This window comes from Carcharhinus amblyrhynchos, chromosome 5, assembly GCF_965287045.1.
Source record: "Carcharhinus amblyrhynchos chromosome 5, sCarAmb.v2.hapA, whole genome shotgun sequence".
Lineage (NCBI taxonomy): Eukaryota > Metazoa > Chordata > Chondrichthyes > Carcharhiniformes > Carcharhinidae > Carcharhinus > Carcharhinus amblyrhynchos.
Genome location: NC_137328.1, coordinates 93508659 through 93528093, shown reverse-complemented (window position 1 = coordinate 93528093; position 19435 = coordinate 93508659). Strand labels below are relative to the sequence as shown.

Here is a 19435-nt window from a genome sequence, read left to right as displayed (position 1 = left end):
CTGCCTATAAGCAGTGGACAGTGAATTGAGGCAACTAAGGTGCTTTTTCCCAGGTTGATTGAAATTTGGTTTCTGGAGTGTACAGCATTCTTTACAGCATCACAGCAAGACATTCAGATATTGGAGGCAGTGTAGGATAATGCTACCCACACCAAGCTCTGAAAACCGAAGCTATGAGGAGAGATTTAAAAACCTGGAGAAAGGAAATTGGGCAGGGAGGTGTAATATTAAAGTTTATTTATTAATCACATTATGGGAGAATTTAGCATGGCCAGTGCACCTAAACAGCACATTTTTCAGACTGTGGATGGAAACTGGAGTAACTGGAAGAAACCCACACAGACTCAAAGAGCATGCTGACTCCACACAGACAGTGACCCTGGTGTTGTGAGGCTGCAGTGTTAGTCACTGTGCCATCCTTATTGAAGATTCTTCAGGCAATAGGTAATTTTAACCCCAATATTATGTTTGAGGTTCCCTGAAACATAAGCAAGACTGAAGTCTTGTTTGATTCTTACCAGAAACGTTCAACTAAACCACCAAATCCATCCCTGTTTCTGTTTGATCGCTTGGGATGCAATTGATGGTGCGTAGCATCAATGTAACACACACTTAGGAATCTAAATTCCAAGGTTCAGTCAGTTCATCATTAAACCATGGGTACATGCTCTGACTATTTCCTCCAAGTGATCACAAGGGAAGTCAAAAGCATCCTGTGTTCTTCAAAGATATCGCAAATAAAATTAATAACTTAAACCTAGTAAAAAGATGAAAGTTGTGAAAAGAGTTAAAAAGCCTTTTTAAACAAATCTGTCCTTGGATTAGAGGGCTGACAGAGACCAGTGAGGAAATTTGTGAGGTACTGATATAGGATAATGAAACAAATAGAAACTGTTTGATCCTTCCATCTTCCATTCCATGTAACTTAATGAAATTGATTATCAGGAGTAAAACTGACCACGTGAACCATACAACATCAGAGGTTATTCGTTCCATTGTGCCCATGCCTTTTTGGTAGAGGTATCACATTAAATCCACTCCTTTGCTCTTATCCCAGAGCCCTGTGTTTTTAACAATAAATCAGAAAGGGAAGATCCTGGCTGAAGACATTCCTTGATTCTGTTTGGGTAAATGACTACAAAAATGGACTATGGAAAGTTAGTGATATGGTGTACTCTGACTTCCAAAAGTTCTGCATGAAGGGTAAACTGGAGAATGGATAATACCCCGACTGGAAAGTAAAACAAATACGTAGATTACCTAGCTGCAGAAACTCAATAAGTGGTAAAGTTTGCCAAATATTCCAAACTTCGAGGGGCAGTGGAATCAGTGAAGCCAGTTAAGAAATTACAGAATAATTTAGACAAGAAATGTCTGTGGGAAACCAATGAATTTTAATCCCGAGAAGTGCAAATATACAGATAGGAAAGAAAAACAGGTGAAACGTGTACTCAATGAACATGGTTAACAAAGCATTGGATGAAGCTGAAAGAGACTTGCGAGCCTAAGCAGCTACATGTGTAAACCTATGCACTGTAGCAAGAAATGGGTAATATTCGGGTTGGCAAACTGTAACTAGTCGCGTGCTAGAGGGATTAGTGCCAGGGCCTCAACTGTTAACAATCTATATCAATGACTTTGATGAAGGGACCAAATGAATGGTAGCTAAATTTGCTGATGACATCAGAATAGGTAGGAAAGTAAGTTGTCAAGAGGAGGTGAAGAGTCTACAGAGGATATAGAAAGCTGAAGTGAGTAGGTAAAGACTTGGCAAAGGCAGTTAGAGGGACTTTAATGTGGGAAAATGTGAACTTGCCCACTTTTTGGCAGGAAGAATAGAAAAACAGAGTACTGTTTAAATGGAGAGTGACTGTGGCAGAGGGGAATCTGCATGTCCTGGTACATTAATCACAAAAAGTTTGTGTGCAGGTACAGCAAGTCACATAGAATACTGCTATTTATTGCAAGGGGAATAGAATATAAAAGTAGGGACATTTGCAGCAGCTATGCAGGACATAAGAACATAAGAAATAGGAGCAGGAGTAGGCCATCTAGCCCTTCGAGCCTGCCCCGCCATTCAATAAGATCATGGCTGATCTGTCGTGGCTCAGTTCCACTTTCCCGCCCTCTCCCCATAACCCTTAATCCCCTCTCTTATCAAGAACCCATCAACCCGCTTCTTAAAAATATTTAGCGAGGCAGCCTCCACCACTTCAACGGGCAGAGAATTCCAGAGATTCACCACCCTTTGAGTGAAGAAGTTCCTCCTCAACTCCGTTCTAAACCGCCTCCCCCTTATCTTGAGGCTGTGCCCCCTAGTCCTACTGTCTTTTTTGAGCGGGAAGAGTCTCTCCACCTCTATCCTATCCATCCCATTCATCATCTTATACGTCTCAATGAGATCTCCCCTCATTCTTCTAAACTCTAACGAGTACAAGCCTAGTTTATTCAGCCTCTCCTCATAGCTCAATCCCCTCAACTCCGGTATCAGCCTAGTAAACCTCCTCTGCACTCCCTCCAGGGCCAAAATATCCTTGCGCAGGTGCGGCGCCCAAAACTGCACACAGTACTCCAGCTGCGGCCTCACCAATGCCCTATACAGCTGCAGCAAGACCTCCCTACTTTTATATTCAATCCCCCTCGCTATGAAGGCCAGCATCCCATTTGCCTTCCTGACCACCTGCTGCATCTGCAAGCTGGGTTTTTGCGACTCATGCACAAGGACCCCGAGGTCCCTCTGCACCGTCGCCTGCTGCAGTTTTTCGCCACGTAAGTAATAGTCCTTCCTACCATTATTCCTACCAAAGTGGACCGCCTCACACTTGCCAACATTAAATTCCATTTGCCATTTCCTGGCCCATTCGCCCAACCTATCTAGATCCTTCTGCAGACTCTCCACACCCTCCGCACAATTTGCCTTTCCCCCAATCTTGGTGTCATCAGCAAATTTCGACACCCTGCACTCGGTTCCCTCCTCCAGATCATCTATATAAATGGTAAATAGCTGAGGCCCCAGCACCGACCCCTGGGGCACCCCACTAGTCACCAACCGCCAATCCGAATAGCACCCATTGACCCCCACTCTCTGCCTCCTATTTGACAACCAATCCTCTATCCACGCTAACACCCTACCCCCAACTCCATGTCCCCTGACCTTCTGCAATAACCTCTTGTGAGGTACCTTGTCAAACGCCTTCTGAAAATCCAGAAAGACCACATCCACCGGCTCTCCTCTATCCACTGCCCTAGACACATCCTCATAGAACTCCAGTAAATTTGTCAGACACGACTTCCCTTTAATGAAACCGTGTTGCGTCTGCCCTATCAAGCAATTCCCTTCAAGATGCCTCGCAATTTCCTCCTTAATGACGGATTGTAACATTTTACCTACCACAGACGTTAAACTAACCGGCCTATAATTCCCCGCCTTTTGCCTGGCACCCTTCTTAAACAACGGCGTAACATTAGCCGTTTTCCAATCTTCCGGCACTTCCCTGGAATCCAGCGACGTCTGGAAAATAACCACCAAGGCATCCACTATAACCTCCGCCATTTCTTTCAGAACCCTCGGATGCATTCCATCCGGTCCTGGGGACTTGTCCACAATCAGCCCCTCCAGTCTTTCGAGCACCACCTCTCTAGTAACAGTAATGTCATTAAGACCCTCCAGTCCTACCACCTTTCCATCGCTAACACCCGGCAAATTATTCACGTCCTCCTCCGTGAAGACAGAAACAAAAAAGTTATTCAAGACCTTAGCCATTTCCCCATCCCCTACTACTAGGTCCCCTTTCTCATCCTCTAAAGGACCAACGTTCACCCTAGCCAGCCTCTTCCTTTTTATATATTTATAAAAACTCTTGCTATCCTTTTTTATATTAAGTGCTAGCCCAGCTTCATAGCTTCTCCTACCCTCCTTTATCAACTTCTTTGTCAATCTTTGTTGACATTTAAACCTTTCCCAATCCTCTTCTCGCCCACTGCTCTTAGCTACTCTAAATTCCTCCGCTTTTAAATTAACACTTTCCTTCACCTCCTTCATTATCCACGGCTTATTACCTCTCCTCCTACTGTCCTTTTTGACCATCGGAATAAATTTCTGCTGAGCACCAAGAAAGATCTCCTTAAAGATCCTCCACTGCTCCTCAGCAGACCTACCTTCCAACGCGCTCCCCCAGTCCACATTCGCCAATTCTTCTCTCATCCTACCATACTCCCCTCTATTCAAACAAAGGACGCGTGTCCGGGAACCCACTTTCTCCTCCTCCATCTGCAACAGAAACTCCACCATGCAATGATCACTCTCTCCAAGAGGATCCTTCACCGCAAGGTCCCTAATTCTACCTGCCTCATTACATAGCACCAGATCCAAGATAGCTCGCTCCCTCGTCGGCTCCAACACACACTGTTCAAGGAAGTTATCCCGGCAGCATTCCAAGAACTCCTCCTCGAGCCCACCTCGTCCAACATGGGTCGACCAATCAATATGCAGATTGAAATCTCCCATAACTACTGCTGTCCCATTCCTGCACGCCGCACTTATTTGCGCGTTAACAGCCCGCCCCACCTCCAGATCATTATTTGGTGGCCTATAGATGACACCCACCAGCGTCTTCCTCCCTTTGCTGTTCCTAATCTCCACCCACAACGATTCCACTTTCTGCTCTTTGGCTCCGATATCATCCCTTGCTACCACCTTGATACTATCCTTAATCAGCAGAGCTACGCCACCCCCTCTTTCCTCCTGCCTATCCTTCCTAAACACTTGATAGCCCTGTACATTCATCTCCCAGTCCCTGTCACCTTGCAGCCACGTCTCTGTAATGGCCACAAGATCGTATCCATTTGTGTCGATCTGTGCCACCAGCTCATCCACTTTATTCCGAATGCTTCGTGCATTCAGATAAAGCGCTTTCATCCTAGCCTTCACCTGGACCCTATTTGCCCTAACGCCACCAATTGGGACATCCTCGGCCTCTTCCCTTACCTGTACCCTATCCTTAACTTTAGACCTCGTAGCGTCACCTACCCTCGCACCCTCCCCCCCCCCCCAATTAGTTTAAAGCCCTGTCTACAGTCCTCTTTACTCGATTCGCCAACACTCTGGTCCCAGCACGGTTCAGACCAACCCCATCCCGCCCGAACAGGTCCCACCTACCCCAATACTGGTGCCAATGCCCCATAAATTCGAACCCATTCCTCCCACACCAATCCCTGAGCCACCCATTCACTTCCTTTATCCTGTCAACCCTACGCCTGTCTGCACTCAGTTCAGGCAGTAGCCCAGAGACGACCACCTTGTCGGTTCTACTTTTTAATTCCATTCCCAGCTTTTCATACTCCCTCCCCAGATCCTCAGTCCGCACTTTGCCTACGTCGCCGGCACCCACATGTACCACAACGACCGGATTCTCACCCTCCCACTCCAGGTTCCTCTGCAGCCCAGCTGCGACATCCTGTACCCGAGCACCGGGCAGACAACACACCCTTCTGTGCACTTTGTCATTGTGACAAAGGACAGTGTCAATACCCTTCACCCCACTATCCCCAATCACTACTACGTTCCTTTTCCCCTTCTCTTTGCCTATGTCCTGCTGCATCACTGTACCGTGTGCAGTTTGCTCACCAACCTCACCTGCCTCGTCCTCTTCCAGACTGGAAGCAAGAACCTCAAACCTGTTGTGCAGATTAAGAGGCTGAGGCCTCCGCTCCTCACCCCCCTTCCTCCTCCCAGCAGCCCCCTTTTGTCCCTGACCCTTAGATTTAGCCAGTCTAGGGGGGGTGGATGTCACTTGCACCCCATTGACAAGGGCACCCTCTCTCCCCCTGATGAGCCTCAGTGTCTGTAGCTCAGAGGCCAGCTCATCCACCTTGAGCTGGAGCTCTTCCAGCAACCTGCACTTACTACAGACATGGTCACTGGGAAGGACCCTGGGGTCCACCAGTTCCCACATCATACAGAAACCACACATCACATGCCCCTCCATTATTCACTGTAATTTTTTATGGGGAAAAAAATTTTTTTCCTTGTTTCTTGCTGTAGTAGTTTTGAAAAAATTTTTTTTTCCTTGTTTTTTCAAACAAACTCACCTGGCCTTTTTCCTTCAAGCCCTTTTTGATATTAAGCCCTAATAACTCACTCTGCTTCCCACTCACTCCGCTGCCCGCTCAGACGCTGCCCACTGTCTACACCAGGCCTCCTTTTAAACCTGGCGCTGATTTAAAGCAGGCTGGTCCACAAATGCCTTTCAACCACTCCCTCAGAATTCTTAAAGCAGTAAATACAATAAATAAATGCTTTAAACAGTTCGACAAAGAGTAAAGTGCTTTAAACTTATTTTAAACAGGTTTTTAACAGGTAAAATCTTAGCTCTCTCTCTCTGCTCCAGCAAACAATGGAAGGCTTCACCGTGTGGCCCCTTGATAATTAAAGCAGAGACCTAGATTATTGTGTACTGTTTTGGTCTCCATGTTTGAAATAGATATAATTGCATTAGATGCAGTTTAGATAAGGTTCACTTGACTCATTCCTGCAATGAAGGGCTTATCTTATGAAGAATGGTTATACAGCCTCAAGTGGTCTATCTCCATTGGAATTTAGGTGACAGGTGATCTTATTGAAGGTGATCTTATATAAGATCCTGAAGGGACTTGAGGGGGTGAAGATCATTGATATTTCACTTGGGCTTGAAGTCTAGAACCAAGAAAACAGTTTAAAAATCAGACGTCTCCTTTTTAAGATGGAAGTGAAAAGAAATTCTCCCTCAGAGTCATTAGTCTGTGGAATTTTCTTCCGTAGAAAGCAATGGAAACTGGGTCATTGAATTTATTCAAGGCTGTGTTAGATAGATTTAGAATAGACAAGAGAGTCGAGAGTTATGGGGGGCAGTCAGGAAAGCGGAGTTGAGACGACTGAAATCAACCAAAATCGAGGGCAGCATGGTGGCACTGTGGTTAGCACTGTTGCCTCACAGTGCCAGGGACCCTGGTTCAATTCCTGATTGCATGGGGTTTGCATGTTCTCTCCGTGTTTGCATGGGTTTCCACTGAGTGCCCTGGTTTCCTCCCACAGTCCAAAAATGTGCAGGTTGGATGGTTGGTCATGGGAAATTGTCCTTTACTGTCCCACAATGTGTAGATTAGGGGGGATTAGTTGGGTAAATATATGGTATTATGGTTCTTGAAATACAAATAAATGATTATTTGGAATAGACCTCCAGATAGGATCATGGAGGAAAGATGCATGGAATGATTTGAAATAATTAGATGTTGTAATTAGGGAGGAGTTTGTATTTCAGGAATTAAATAGGGCAGTTTGGTCTTCCACAACCATAATGAAGCAGTTCAGAGATGGTTTAGTAGCCTAATACCTGGGATGAGCAGGTTGTCTGATGAGGAAAGGTTGGACAGGCCAGGCTTGTATTCACTAGACTTTAAAAGAGTAGGAGTTGACTTGATTGAAACATAAAAGATCCATAGGGGTCTTGACAGGGTAAATATGGAAAGAACGTTACCTCTGTTGGAGAATCTAATTAGTATTATGAGTCACTATTTAAAAATAAGCCATTGCCCATTTAAAACAGAGATTAAGAGAATTTGTTTTCTCTGAGGATTTTGAGCCTTTGGAACACACTTCCTCAAAGATCAGTGGATGCAGAAGGTGGGATTTTTTAGCCTCAGCCACCCTGGGATTGTCCAGTCCTGCTGAAATTCAATGGATCTTTGGCTGGGTTGCACAGCTGTTCTGGAAAACCCCAGCCAGAGTTTTTGAATATTTTTAAGGCAGAGTTAGATTCATAATAAGCATGTGGTGAAAGGTTAATCAGGGGTAAGTGGAAATGTGGTGTTGAGGTTACAGTCAGATTAGTCAACCTATTGCATGATGGAGCAGACTCGAGTGGCTGAGTGGCCTAATTTGTATGTACTGCTGCTTCTGATTCATACATTTTTATATTGAGGTTTGCGAAGGTCTGAAAGTAGATTGTCTACCTGCTACCATTGTTGAAGAGCAATAAGGCGTTTGGTAAAGGGAGACCCAAAAAGATGAGGAAAGTGTGTGTCTGTTTGTTTGTGTTCTGCATTCCATGCCATCATCCAGTACGTTCCAGGCTCTTGGTGAAATAACTTGACTTAGGAATTTGTTTTCTGTAGCAGTCCAAATGAAATTGACATTGTACGATAAGTTTGGATGATCAGCATCTGAGAAGAAGTCAAATTACCTAAGGGCTGAATTTTCAGGATGTCAAGGGGAACTTCCAGAGGAATGCACGCTTGCAGACTCTGACAGGGCTGCTGCCATTTCATACTCTAATAAGCATTGACTGGTAGCAGGTGGGACACCCGGCCACACTTGGAGGAAGTTCTGCCCAGAAGAGTTATTGACCAATCATATTAGCTGATAGCTCCCCTGCCCATCTAGGAACAGTATTGCAGTGGCTGGATGCGATACTGCTTTAGACTAAGTCCTGGGAACTGTTGCGTTGGCAAGTACAAGGGCTCCTAGGGAGGGTAGGGGAAGCTTTGGAGAGTCATGAGTTGGACAGTCTCACTGTCGGGAAGTTGTCGGTGGAGTAGGGTGGGTGCCTGTTGCCTGTTGGGGCCGCGTGATGGAGATGCACACCTTCCCCTGCCTTCCTGCCCGAGATCAAGGATGAGAAATGTTTCTGATTCCTATCCTCAGTCATTGGATGCCTGGTAACCTAAAGATTGGGGCTGGGCAGAAAAAGCCCTTAAGTAGCCATTAAGTGGCTACTTAAGGGCCTTAACTGAGACATTGGCAGGCTCCTCTCCTGATTCCTTGCCCACCCACTGTAAAATCACACCCTGGTCAGGTTGGACAGGATCCCGGAGGGAATCCCGTCTATGTTGTTTTACTTCCCTATAGTACTCCTCCGGATCCCCACCCTGGGTCTCAGAACCCATTGGAGAGGAAGGGCGGTGGGAGGAACATAAAATTCTGGCAATTTCTTTATTTTGCTGAAAATAAGGATCAGATAGGAAGGGTCTTCTTCAATAATTATTCCACATGTGCCAGATTTTAATGACTTAACAGTGGCATTCTTTGTTCCCTCTTATCACAGAACTGGAGCATTGCATGCTTTGAATTCATGAAACAAAGATGTGCTGTTTTTAAAGGTATCCATACATTAAAAATTTCATAATGCATCACCAAATAAAGTTACAGGAGCCTATCACATTTTCTGCAGCAGGGCATTTCAGTAAGTTTCTGTCCCAATGATATTGCACCATCACAAAAATCTGGAACTTTCTGAATCCATTTTGCTGTGTTGTGGATAAATCCAGTTTACATCATTGCAGGTAGGAGAATGCTTGGTTTTCCTTAGAATGTTTACTGGGTGATGATTTCAAGAGCTTTCAGATTTCAAGGCTGTTTTTCCCTTCTAAACTTTATTTACTCAATTTATCCCATTATTAAAAAAAGTAGTTTTGTAACTAATTTGTTGTAGATGGACACTAACCAATTGCATCAAAATTGAAAACGAACATTGACATTCATCATATAAAAATATATCATTTGGTTTTGATAAAAACTGTGTCCATCAACTCAGATGTTTCCTATAGAACATCAAAATTATATAAAATTTTGGCAGTAACTTATCCATGTTTTCTTGCTGACTTGTTTCATTTTGTTAAAAAAGTTTGAATTTTTTTTAGGCTGGTACATCAATACAATACAGAAGTGATGTTAGGGGTAAGTTTTTCACTCAGAGGGTGGTGAGTGAATGGAATTGGCTGCTGCCAGTGGTGGTGGAGGCGAACTCGCTGGGGTCTTTTAAAAGACTTCTGGATGAGTATATGGGGTTTAATGGGATTGGGAGTTATAGATAGGTCTATAGATTGGTAGGTGTTGATGTGATCGGCGCAACTCATGGGCCGAAGGGCCTGTTTGTGCTGTAGTGTTCTATGTTCTATGTTCTAATACCATGACTGAAATGGCTGAAATATGCCATATATGGTTGAGTGAATAATTTGAACTTGAAACTTTCATTTATTCAAAATTGATAAAGCACTGAAACCATTTGTGTTTATATTTCAGGTTAGCACTGTATGTATATGAATATCTACTCCATGTAGGAGCACAAAAATCAGCACAAACGTTTTTATCAGAGGTGAGCCTTCCTTCAAGCTTGTTAATTTTTTGGCTCTGTTTATTATGAATTTTCAACCTTGGGTACATGCAGATTCTATCTTCTGTATAAAACTGGCTAAAATATGCCTTAACTAGGAATTGTGCACATTTTAAGTAAAATAATATGCATGTTATTTATAGTTGTGAAAATAAGTTAGAATAGTTTTAAACCCTTGTAGGTTTTGGTAGGCATCTTCAGACTTCCTAATATCCTATTTTCAAACAGAAGGTGGATCTGAGTTTTGAATACTTCACGTGAAACTTTCTCCCCAAATTAAATGCAGAAGCCTCACACCATGCCATATTGTTGCAAAGTGGCAGATACACTATGCCATGCACAGTGGTAATCTGAAAAGGGGAATTTGAATTTGCATCCAGTTATTTCTGGAACCATTTTTAAAATGGAATCAAGAGGTGGATGTTTAAAATCTGTAAATTGAGGTGCACAAATGTGTATTGATTGATTATGTAGTAGATTATGATGAGGAAAAGCCATACATTTGCAACGAATCTGGATTCACATCAACATATTGTTGTGATATAAAATCACATTTTTAAGTTAGTGAGTGCAGGGTGGCTAGATATATTTTGGACATTATTTTAATCATTCCTTTGTTCTAATTATCTCTAATTTGGCCACTTATGCATTCCCGATTATAATTGCTCCACCATTGGTGACCATGCCTTCAGTTGCCTCAGCCTAAAGCTCTGGAATTCCGTCTGTACATTGTCCTGCCTTTCTGCATTGCTCTTGTTCTTTAAGACACTTCTTACAACCTACCTTCTTGACCAAGTTTTTGCTCATCTGACCTAATACCTCCTTGTGTAACTTGGTGTCAAACTTTGGGCAGGATTTTCTGACCTCCCCTCCCCCCAGTGCGGTGTATGTTCTGGCATTGGGGACGGCTCACCGTTGGCTGCCAGTGGGATCTTCCAGTCCTTCTGAAGTCTACGGTGTTTTGCATGGCTCATCTGTCCCACCAGAAGATGGAAAGGGCCAGAAAATCCTGCTCTCTTTATAATGCTGCTGTGAAGTGCTTTAGGATGTTTCATTACATTAAAAGGTGCTGTATAAATGCAAGTTGTTGTTGTAAACATACAGTACACTTGTCAATACAATGGTGTGATCTCAATTTATCTTTTAGATACGATGGGAGAAAAACATCACATTAGGAGAACCACCAGGATTCTTACATTCATGGTGGTGGTAAGTTTATTTTAATAAGTAGATCTAATGTATTCCTTCCAGTACTTTGAAATGAAGAATAGGGCTGGATATTGTTAAATGATTTAAATATACATTGTGATTTTTAAAAAAAATCATTCTCGTGTATGGAAAGTCTTAATTTGGTGTTAAAAATGCCCAAAAATGAAAAAAAGAGTGCTAGAAGTACGCAACAGGTCTGGCAACATCTGTGGAGAGGGAAATCAAGTTAATGCTTTGAGTCAAATATGACTCTTCTTCAGATGCTGCCAGACTTGCTGAGTATCTCCAGAACTTTGTTTTTATTTCAGATTTCCAGCATATTTTGCTTTTATGTTGAAAATACCCATATGTTTTTGCACTTTAAATAATGATACAAATGTAGGATTCCATTTTGTGCGGATTCTTGATACAACTTATGCATACATTGTCAACTGAGTTACTTGCACATGTTGGCAATATGCTTGTTTGGATAATGGTGCACTTCAGACAGATATTTACGCCTGCATGACAGTTGCCTGCAATATAGAGTTTTTTTTCAATTTTACAATTGGATTTTATTTCAGAGATGTTTAAATGCACAATTCAGTTGAATGCACATGTTCTTAATTTTTTATTGATGGTTATAGAAATTAATATTATAATTATTTAAAAATCAAAACCTGGTTTTAACTGCACTTACAGTTACCACCTTGAAGAAAAGATGGACAGCAGAACATGAGATTGAAATGAATTGATGATCATGACTTTTAATGGATAAAAGAGACATTTGACATTTCAGTTCTAAATTGATTATATGCAAGCTTCATTTTTATATCAATGGATAAAATCAGATTCTTTCACCTTTGGGACATGGTTTGGGATCTAGCCATTTCTGATGGAATGAAAAGCCTCTCACTGTGTGTTGCCATCAAGAATTCCAAATGAAATGTATGTGAGCAGTTGTTGTTTGTTGTTTGTGGTTTGGCACACATTGGTCACAATTGGCAACCTCATTTGGGCCCTAAAGATGACTGGGGTACCTGATAAGCTTCCTTAACATGGTGTCCCAGGAGTATTTTTAATAAAATGAATTCTTCAAACCTGACACGTGTCTTTCGAGTGAATCTGACCTGGCCCACAAAGGGACTTGCAATGTTGCATGCCCTTCCATCAGTAAACCTGTTTACTGAGCTATGGATCGTGGACATTGAATAGTCTTCTAAAGCTGAGAAGTTAAAACAGGAAGGGATTTATTCCACAATAGTACTTGGCTTTGGAGTGTCTGCCACGTGTAGTGGATGACAAAAGCACAAACTATTATAATTCTCATCACTGATGTTTCTCTTGTTTGGTCCAGGAACATTCCTTAAAATATAAGTTTTAATATAAATGGCTGCATCATTATTTAAATAGCATTTGACTTTCAGTATCATATTTCCACAAAAAATATTAGTGAAAATATGTAACCTTTAATTATTTATGATAATAATGTACAAGGGAGAAATGTAATTAAGTGACAGTTTGAAAGCAGAGAAGCATAGACTGTCAGCAACTGACCGCTTTCTTTAGAACTGTTGAAAATCATATAAATCATTATCATTTCTCCCCTCCCCTCTCATCAGTATACTCTGGATTCTGATGTACCCAGCACAAACAGAGATTGGATTTAATCAACTGTTGGAGGTCACTGAATGTGGTTGTTCTGTTGAAACTGATTGCACTCACAGTGAGAAGTACAAGCAGATTATTTGCCACCACTGCCAGTTTGTTTTTTTTGTCTTCCTAACAGTGGGACTTAATGTTTTCTTGTACTCCTTAGCATATCTGAAAGAAGATTTAAAAATACAGGGGGAGTGCTTTTCAATTTAACGAGTACCTGTTCCACATTTTGAGCTAACTCACTGAATAAATACCAATGCCACAAAATTGGACTGGCCTTGGAAACACCGTAAGAAGTCTCAACACCAGGTTAAAGTCCAACAGGTTTATTTGATAGTAAGTGCCTCAAGCTTTCAGAACGCTGTTCCTTCATCAAGTGGGTGGAGAGTTCTGATCAGAAACAGCATAGAACTCTCCATTCACCTGATGAAGGAAGTGTTCCAAAAGCTTGTGGCGTTTACTATCAGATAAACCTGTTGGACTTTAACCTGGTGTTGTGAGACTTCTTACTGTGTTTACCCCAGTCCAACGCCGGCATCTCCACACCTTGGAAACACCTGCAAGTATCACGATGCATTATAATTACTTTGTGCTACCCATTGATTTGCATAATAACTGTGTGCTATTAGTGCTAACTGTGCTGCTCAGTGACTACATGACTCAGCTCGCGGCGCAAGTTTATGGAACACTGACGCCATTTAAACCCAACTCACACCAGTTAAAACTGGCCTGAACAGTTTAGGTCTGTACTGTACGGCATTTAGAAGAATGAGGGCAGATCAAATTGAGATATATAAGATGATAAAAGGTATGGGTAAAAAATGACATGGAGCGGATGCTTCCTCTTATGGGGTATTCTGGGAGGAGAGGTCATAGTCTTAGGATAAGGGGTAGCAAATTTAAAACAGAGTTAAGGAGAAACTACTTTTCCCAAAGGGTTGTGAATCTGTGGAATTCACTATCCCAAGTGCAGGGGATGCAGGGACAGTGAGTAAATTTAAGGAAGAGTCAGATTTTTAATTGGTAATGGGTTGAAGGGTTATGAGGAGAAGGCAGGACCAAGAACAGGACCAAGGCAGTCTGCAGTCTGCAGGACTGTGAATGGAACTGCGGGGGACACTGATAAAGCCGGCGGGGCAGAGAGGGGGGATAGGTTGAGCCGATGCTCTCTTCCACCCAGAGGGTGGTGAGGGATTGGAATGCCCTGCCTGCTGCAGTTGTAAATGCGCCTAGTTTCGGGGCGTTTAAGAGATCCGTGGATAGGTTTATGGACGAGAAGGGATTGGTTTAGGTTAGTGGGTCATTGTTTTGTAACTGGTCGGCGCAACATCGTGGGCCGAAGGGCCTGTTCTGCGCTGTAATGTTCTATGTTCTATGTTCCACCCTCCCCCTGGTTACTCACATATCGCTACCATAGTGATCGCTGGTGGCTGGCATTTCCATCTCTGCCCTGTGCTTCTGCTCCCAGGTCTCGGATCTCAGTCTCTTCCCGCAGTCTAGGTCTGTGGTAATAGCAGCTGCAGCTCCGGCAACAAAACGTGGGCATGGGCATGGGCTGGGCCAGAATGCGAAACCGGTAATGGTGATGCACATTGAAAGAACAGGTTCTAAAGAATAAACATGTTAAAATGCAACAGTGTTAAATGGGTAACTTCAGTTGGCACAGTAGTAGCACTGCTACCTCACAACGCCAGGGACAAGGGTTTGATTCCCGGCTTGGGCCACTGTCTGTGTGGGGGCTGCATGTTCTCCCGTGTCTATGTGAGCTTCCTCCAAATGCTCTGGTTTCCTCCCACAGAACAAAAGACATGCTGGTTAGGTGCATTGGCCATGTAAAATTCTCCCTCAGTGTACCTGAATAGGCGCCGGAGTGTGGCGACTAGAGGATTTTCACAGTGATTTCATTATAGTGTTAATGTAAGCCTACTTGTGATGCTAATAAATAAACTTAAAACTTACACTTAAGCAACTGAGGACTTATTGCAATGACTATCTTTAAATACCACATCACACCAATTGCACGATCAGCCCCATGCACTATTCAATGCACCACACCATCATGACTCAGTGGCCAACAATCTCCAATAGTTGTAACTTCAATGTAATATTTGTATTTTTTAGTGACGCCTGTATCAAGGAAACGTGCAATCCTTGTGAAGTTGTATGTGCTCACACTGACAAGAGAGAATCAAATGTGTTTGGTTATCTTGGAATACAGAAATCGCTGACTCCCCTTATGCAGCAGTGCATGGCAGACTGAGAGCAAATACTACCTGCGCATGTCTGGAAGTTGCCAGAAGCATAAATATTCATGACTTTCAGAGCCACTAACAAAGTATTCTTTGCCCTACTCTGAGGTTGCAAATGTGGCTGCAGCAAGTGGCAGATTTAGGTAAGCAAATGTTCAACACTTAGTTTGTCATTGAATTTTGGAGCAGCACTCCGAAAGCTTGTGCTATCAAATCGACCTGTTGGACTTCAACCTGTTGTTGTGAGACTATTTATTAAATTTCAGGTAGGAGAATTGCTCCATGAACATACTGAATGGATATGGTGTTATGCTGGGAGCCGCTCTCCAAACCCACCTCCTCCCTTTTCCCACAGCTTGCGTGTCATTTGCTCATTCCTGCTATCATGGTATGGCCTCAGGGGAACGCATTCTACATTTGTATCCGGGAGAAAGTGGTTTATGGAGAATCCTTTAAGTCAGGACAGAGTTCTTCACCATGTACCCTACCTACGTCCTGTCAACCGTAGCAGCTTTTAACAACTCTAGAAATCAGCAAATACTTCCAAAAATTAAGCAAGATTCAGTAGAAATCATTCAGCAACTAAAGTTAAATTAGTTGATAATCCCTTTTTAAATAGCACTGTTTGAGAATCCTTCCTTCTGCTGAATGCATGTTTCAGCTATGGGAGGTGATTGGAGCATGAGCTGGAATGCTGAGCTCCAATGTATCAGTGCTGGCATCAAATCAAACCTACTCTGCAAACCTCTAGCAGATAGTCCCTGCACTCACTCTAATCACTCCATCAAAATGGCATATGCTATGGCCAGCACCAGAGGTTTTGTGTATTGAAAATGCCATTTTGGAGGAAAAACTACACCCATGGTGACAGAAAACTTGGCTACCTAGGTCTTCACGGAGGAGGACGTGAATAATTTGCCGGATGTTAGAGATGGAAAGGCGGTAGGACTGGAGGGTCTCGATGACATTACTGTTACTAGAGACGTGGTGCTCGACAGACTGGAGGGGCTGATTGTGGACAAGTCCCCAGGACCGGATGGAATGCATCCGAGGGTCCTGAAAGAAATGGCGGAGGTGATAGTGGATGCCTTGGTGGTTATTTTCCAGACGTCGCTGGATTCCGGGGAAGTGCCGGAAGATTGGAAAACAGCTAATGTTACACCGTTGTTTAAGAAGGGTGCCAGGCAAAAGGCGGGGAATTATAGGCCTGTTAGTTTAACGTCTGTTGTAGGTAAAATGTTAGAATCTGTCATCAAGGAGGAAATAGCGAGGCATCTTGAGGGGAACTGCTTGATAGAGCAGACGCAGCACGGTTTCGTTAAAGGGAAGTCGTGTCTGACAAATTTACTGGAGTTCTATGAGGATGTGTCTAGGGCGGTGGATAGAGGAGAGCCGGTGGATGTGGTCTTCCTGGATTTTCAGAAGGCGTTTGACAAGGTACCTCACAAGAGGTTATTATAGAAGGTCAGGGGGCATGGAGTTGGGGGTAGGGTGTTAGCGTGGATAGAGGGCTGGTTGTCAAATAGGAGGCAGAGAGTGGGGGTCAATGGGTGCTATTCGGATTGGCGGATGGTGACTAGTGGAGTGCCCCAGGGGTCGGTGCTGGGGCCTCAGCTATTTACCATTTATATAGATGATCTGGAGGAGGGAACCGAGTGTAGGGTGTCAAAATTTGCTGATGACACCAAAATTGGTGGAAAGGCAAATTGTGCGGAGGGTGGGGAGAGTCTACAGAAGGACTTGGATAGGCTGGGCGAATGGGCCAAGAAATGGCAAATGGAATTTAATGTTGGCAAGTGCGAGGTGGTCCACTTTGGTAGGAATAATGGTAGGAAGGATTATTACTTACGTGGCGAAAAACTGCAGCAGGCGACGATGCAGAGGGACCTCGGGTCCTTGTGCATGAGTCGCAAAAACCCAGCTTGCAGGTGCAGCAGGTGGTCAGGAAGGCGAATGGGATGCTGGCCTTCATCGCGAGAGGGATTGAATATAAAGGTAGGGAGGTCTTGCTGCGGCTGTATAGGGCATTGGTGAGGCCGCAGCTGGAGTACTGTGTGCAGTTTTGGGTGCCGTACTTAGGCAAGGATATTTTGGCCTTGGAGGGAGTGCAGAGGAGGTTTACTAGGCTGATGTCGGAGTTGAGGGGGTTGAGTTATGAGGAGAGGCTGAATAAATTAGGCTTGTACTCGTTAGAGTTTAGAAGAATGAGGGGAGATCTCATTGAGACGTATAAGATGATGAATGGGATGGATAGGATAGAGGTGGAGAGACTCTTCCCGCTCAGAAAGGACAGTAGGACTAGGGGGCACAGCCTCAAGATAAAGGGGGGGGGCGGTTTAGAACGGAGTTGAGGAGGAACTTCTTCACTCAAAGGGTGGTGAATCTCTGGAATTCTCTGCCCGTTGAAGTGGTGGAGGCTACCTCGCTAAATATTTTTAAGAAGCGGGTTGATGGGTTTTTGATAAGAGAGGGGATTAAGGGTTATGGGGAGAGGGCGGGAATGTGGAACTGAGCCACGACAGATCAGCCATGATCTTATTGAATGGCGGCGCAGGCTTGAAGGGCTAGTTGGCCTACTCCTGCTCCTATTCCTTATGTTCTTATGAATTTGCAGCCCATGATTGATTTGATTTCATTTCATAGAATCATAGGACTCCACAATGCAGAGGAAGGCCATTTGGCTCATTGAGTCCGCACTGACCAGAATTTCGCCCAGGCCCTATCCCCGTAACCTCATTCATTTACCTTGTCAAACCCCTTGACACAAAGGGGCAACCTAGCAAGGCCAATCAAACCAACTCGCACATCTTTGGAGTGTGGGAGGAAACCAGAGCACCTGGAGGAAACCCACGGAGACTCAGGGAGAATGTCCAAACTCCACACAAACAGTGACCCAAGGCTGGAATTGAACCCATTGGCACTTTGAGACATAAGTGCTATCCACTGTGCTACCGTGCTGCCCATGATTTGATTTATTATTGTCACATATATTAGAATACAGTGAAAATTATTGCTTCTTGTGTGCTATACAAAGCATACCGTACATAGAGAAGGGAAAAAGAGATCGCAGAATGTGATGTTACAGTCATAGCTAGGATGTAGAGAAAAATCCATTTAATATGAGGTAGATCCATTTAAAGGTCTGATTGCAGCAGGGAAGAAGCTGTTCTTGAGCTCATTGGTACATGTCCTCAGACTTCTGTATCTTTTTCCTGACAGAAGAAGGTGGAAGAGAGTATGTCCGAGGTGCGTGTGGTCAGATCCTTGATTTATGCTGGCTGCTTTTCCGAGACGGTGGGAAGTGCAGACAGAGTCAGTGGATTGGAGACTGGTTTATGTGATAGTCTAGGCTTTGTTCACGACCGTTTATAATTTCTTGCGGTCTGGGACAGAGCCAGAGCCATTCCAAGCTGTATGCTACCAGAAAGAATGCTTTCTATGGTGCATCGATAAAAGTTGGTGAGAGTTGCAACGGACATACCAAATTTCCTTAGTCTTCTGAGAAAGTAGAGGCATTATTAGGCTTTCTTAACTATAGTATCGGCGTGGACGGACCAGGACAGGTTGTTGACAATTTGGACACCTAAAAACTTGAAGCTGTCGACCATTTCCACTTCGTCCCCATTGATATAGACAGGAGCATGTCTTACACTAGGCTTCCTGAAGTCAATGACTATCTCCTTCATTTTGTTGACATTTGAGACAAAAGCTATTGTTGTCACACCAGTTCACCAGATTCTCTATCTCTTTCCTGTACTCATACAGCCAGAACTACAAGTGCTGTTGAATGGCTGCATTCCTGCACATGGAAACCAAAACATGAGGGACAGACACAGTGAAAGTCTTGCAATAGTTTAACTGGGTCCTAAGCATCAAACTAAACATGGCCTCTTCTCATTTCTATTCTGTTAATATCTAAGAACAACTGCAGAGAAAAAGTACTCTCCGTTCTGGTTGACATCTGAGAGATCCTTGAAGTGATATTGAATTTTAACTTGGAACTTGGCTTCTGTAAAGCCTACAGTGCAGGCCAACAGTGGAAACTAACAGTGTGGTGTGTTGTAACAGGTGAATGTTTTTATTTTGGTACAGGACGTTAAATTGAAGTAATAAATTCTGTTCCGTTTTTGTTTCTTCTGCGTGCCATTGATTTTTTTTTTGGTGAGGAAACCAGATTTTGTTTTGAAAGAG

General features: G+C 43.6%; 1 protein-coding gene across 7 annotated transcripts in view; it reads left to right on the top strand.

Annotated features, from left to right (window-relative positions):
- LOC145343183 (single-stranded DNA-binding protein 2) overlaps nucleotides 1–19435 on the top strand; it is a 406347-nt gene that overhangs the window by 109435 nt on the left and 277477 nt on the right. For all 7 annotated transcript variants that reach the window (XM_080189193.1, XM_080189192.1, XM_080189190.1 and 4 more), the window contains exons 2-3: nucleotides 10058–10130; nucleotides 11296–11357. In XM_080189193.1, the coding sequence (XP_080045319.1) occupies nucleotides 10058–10130; nucleotides 11296–11357 (135 nt within the window). The remainder of the gene's footprint in view (nucleotides 1–10057; nucleotides 10131–11295; nucleotides 11358–19435) is intronic.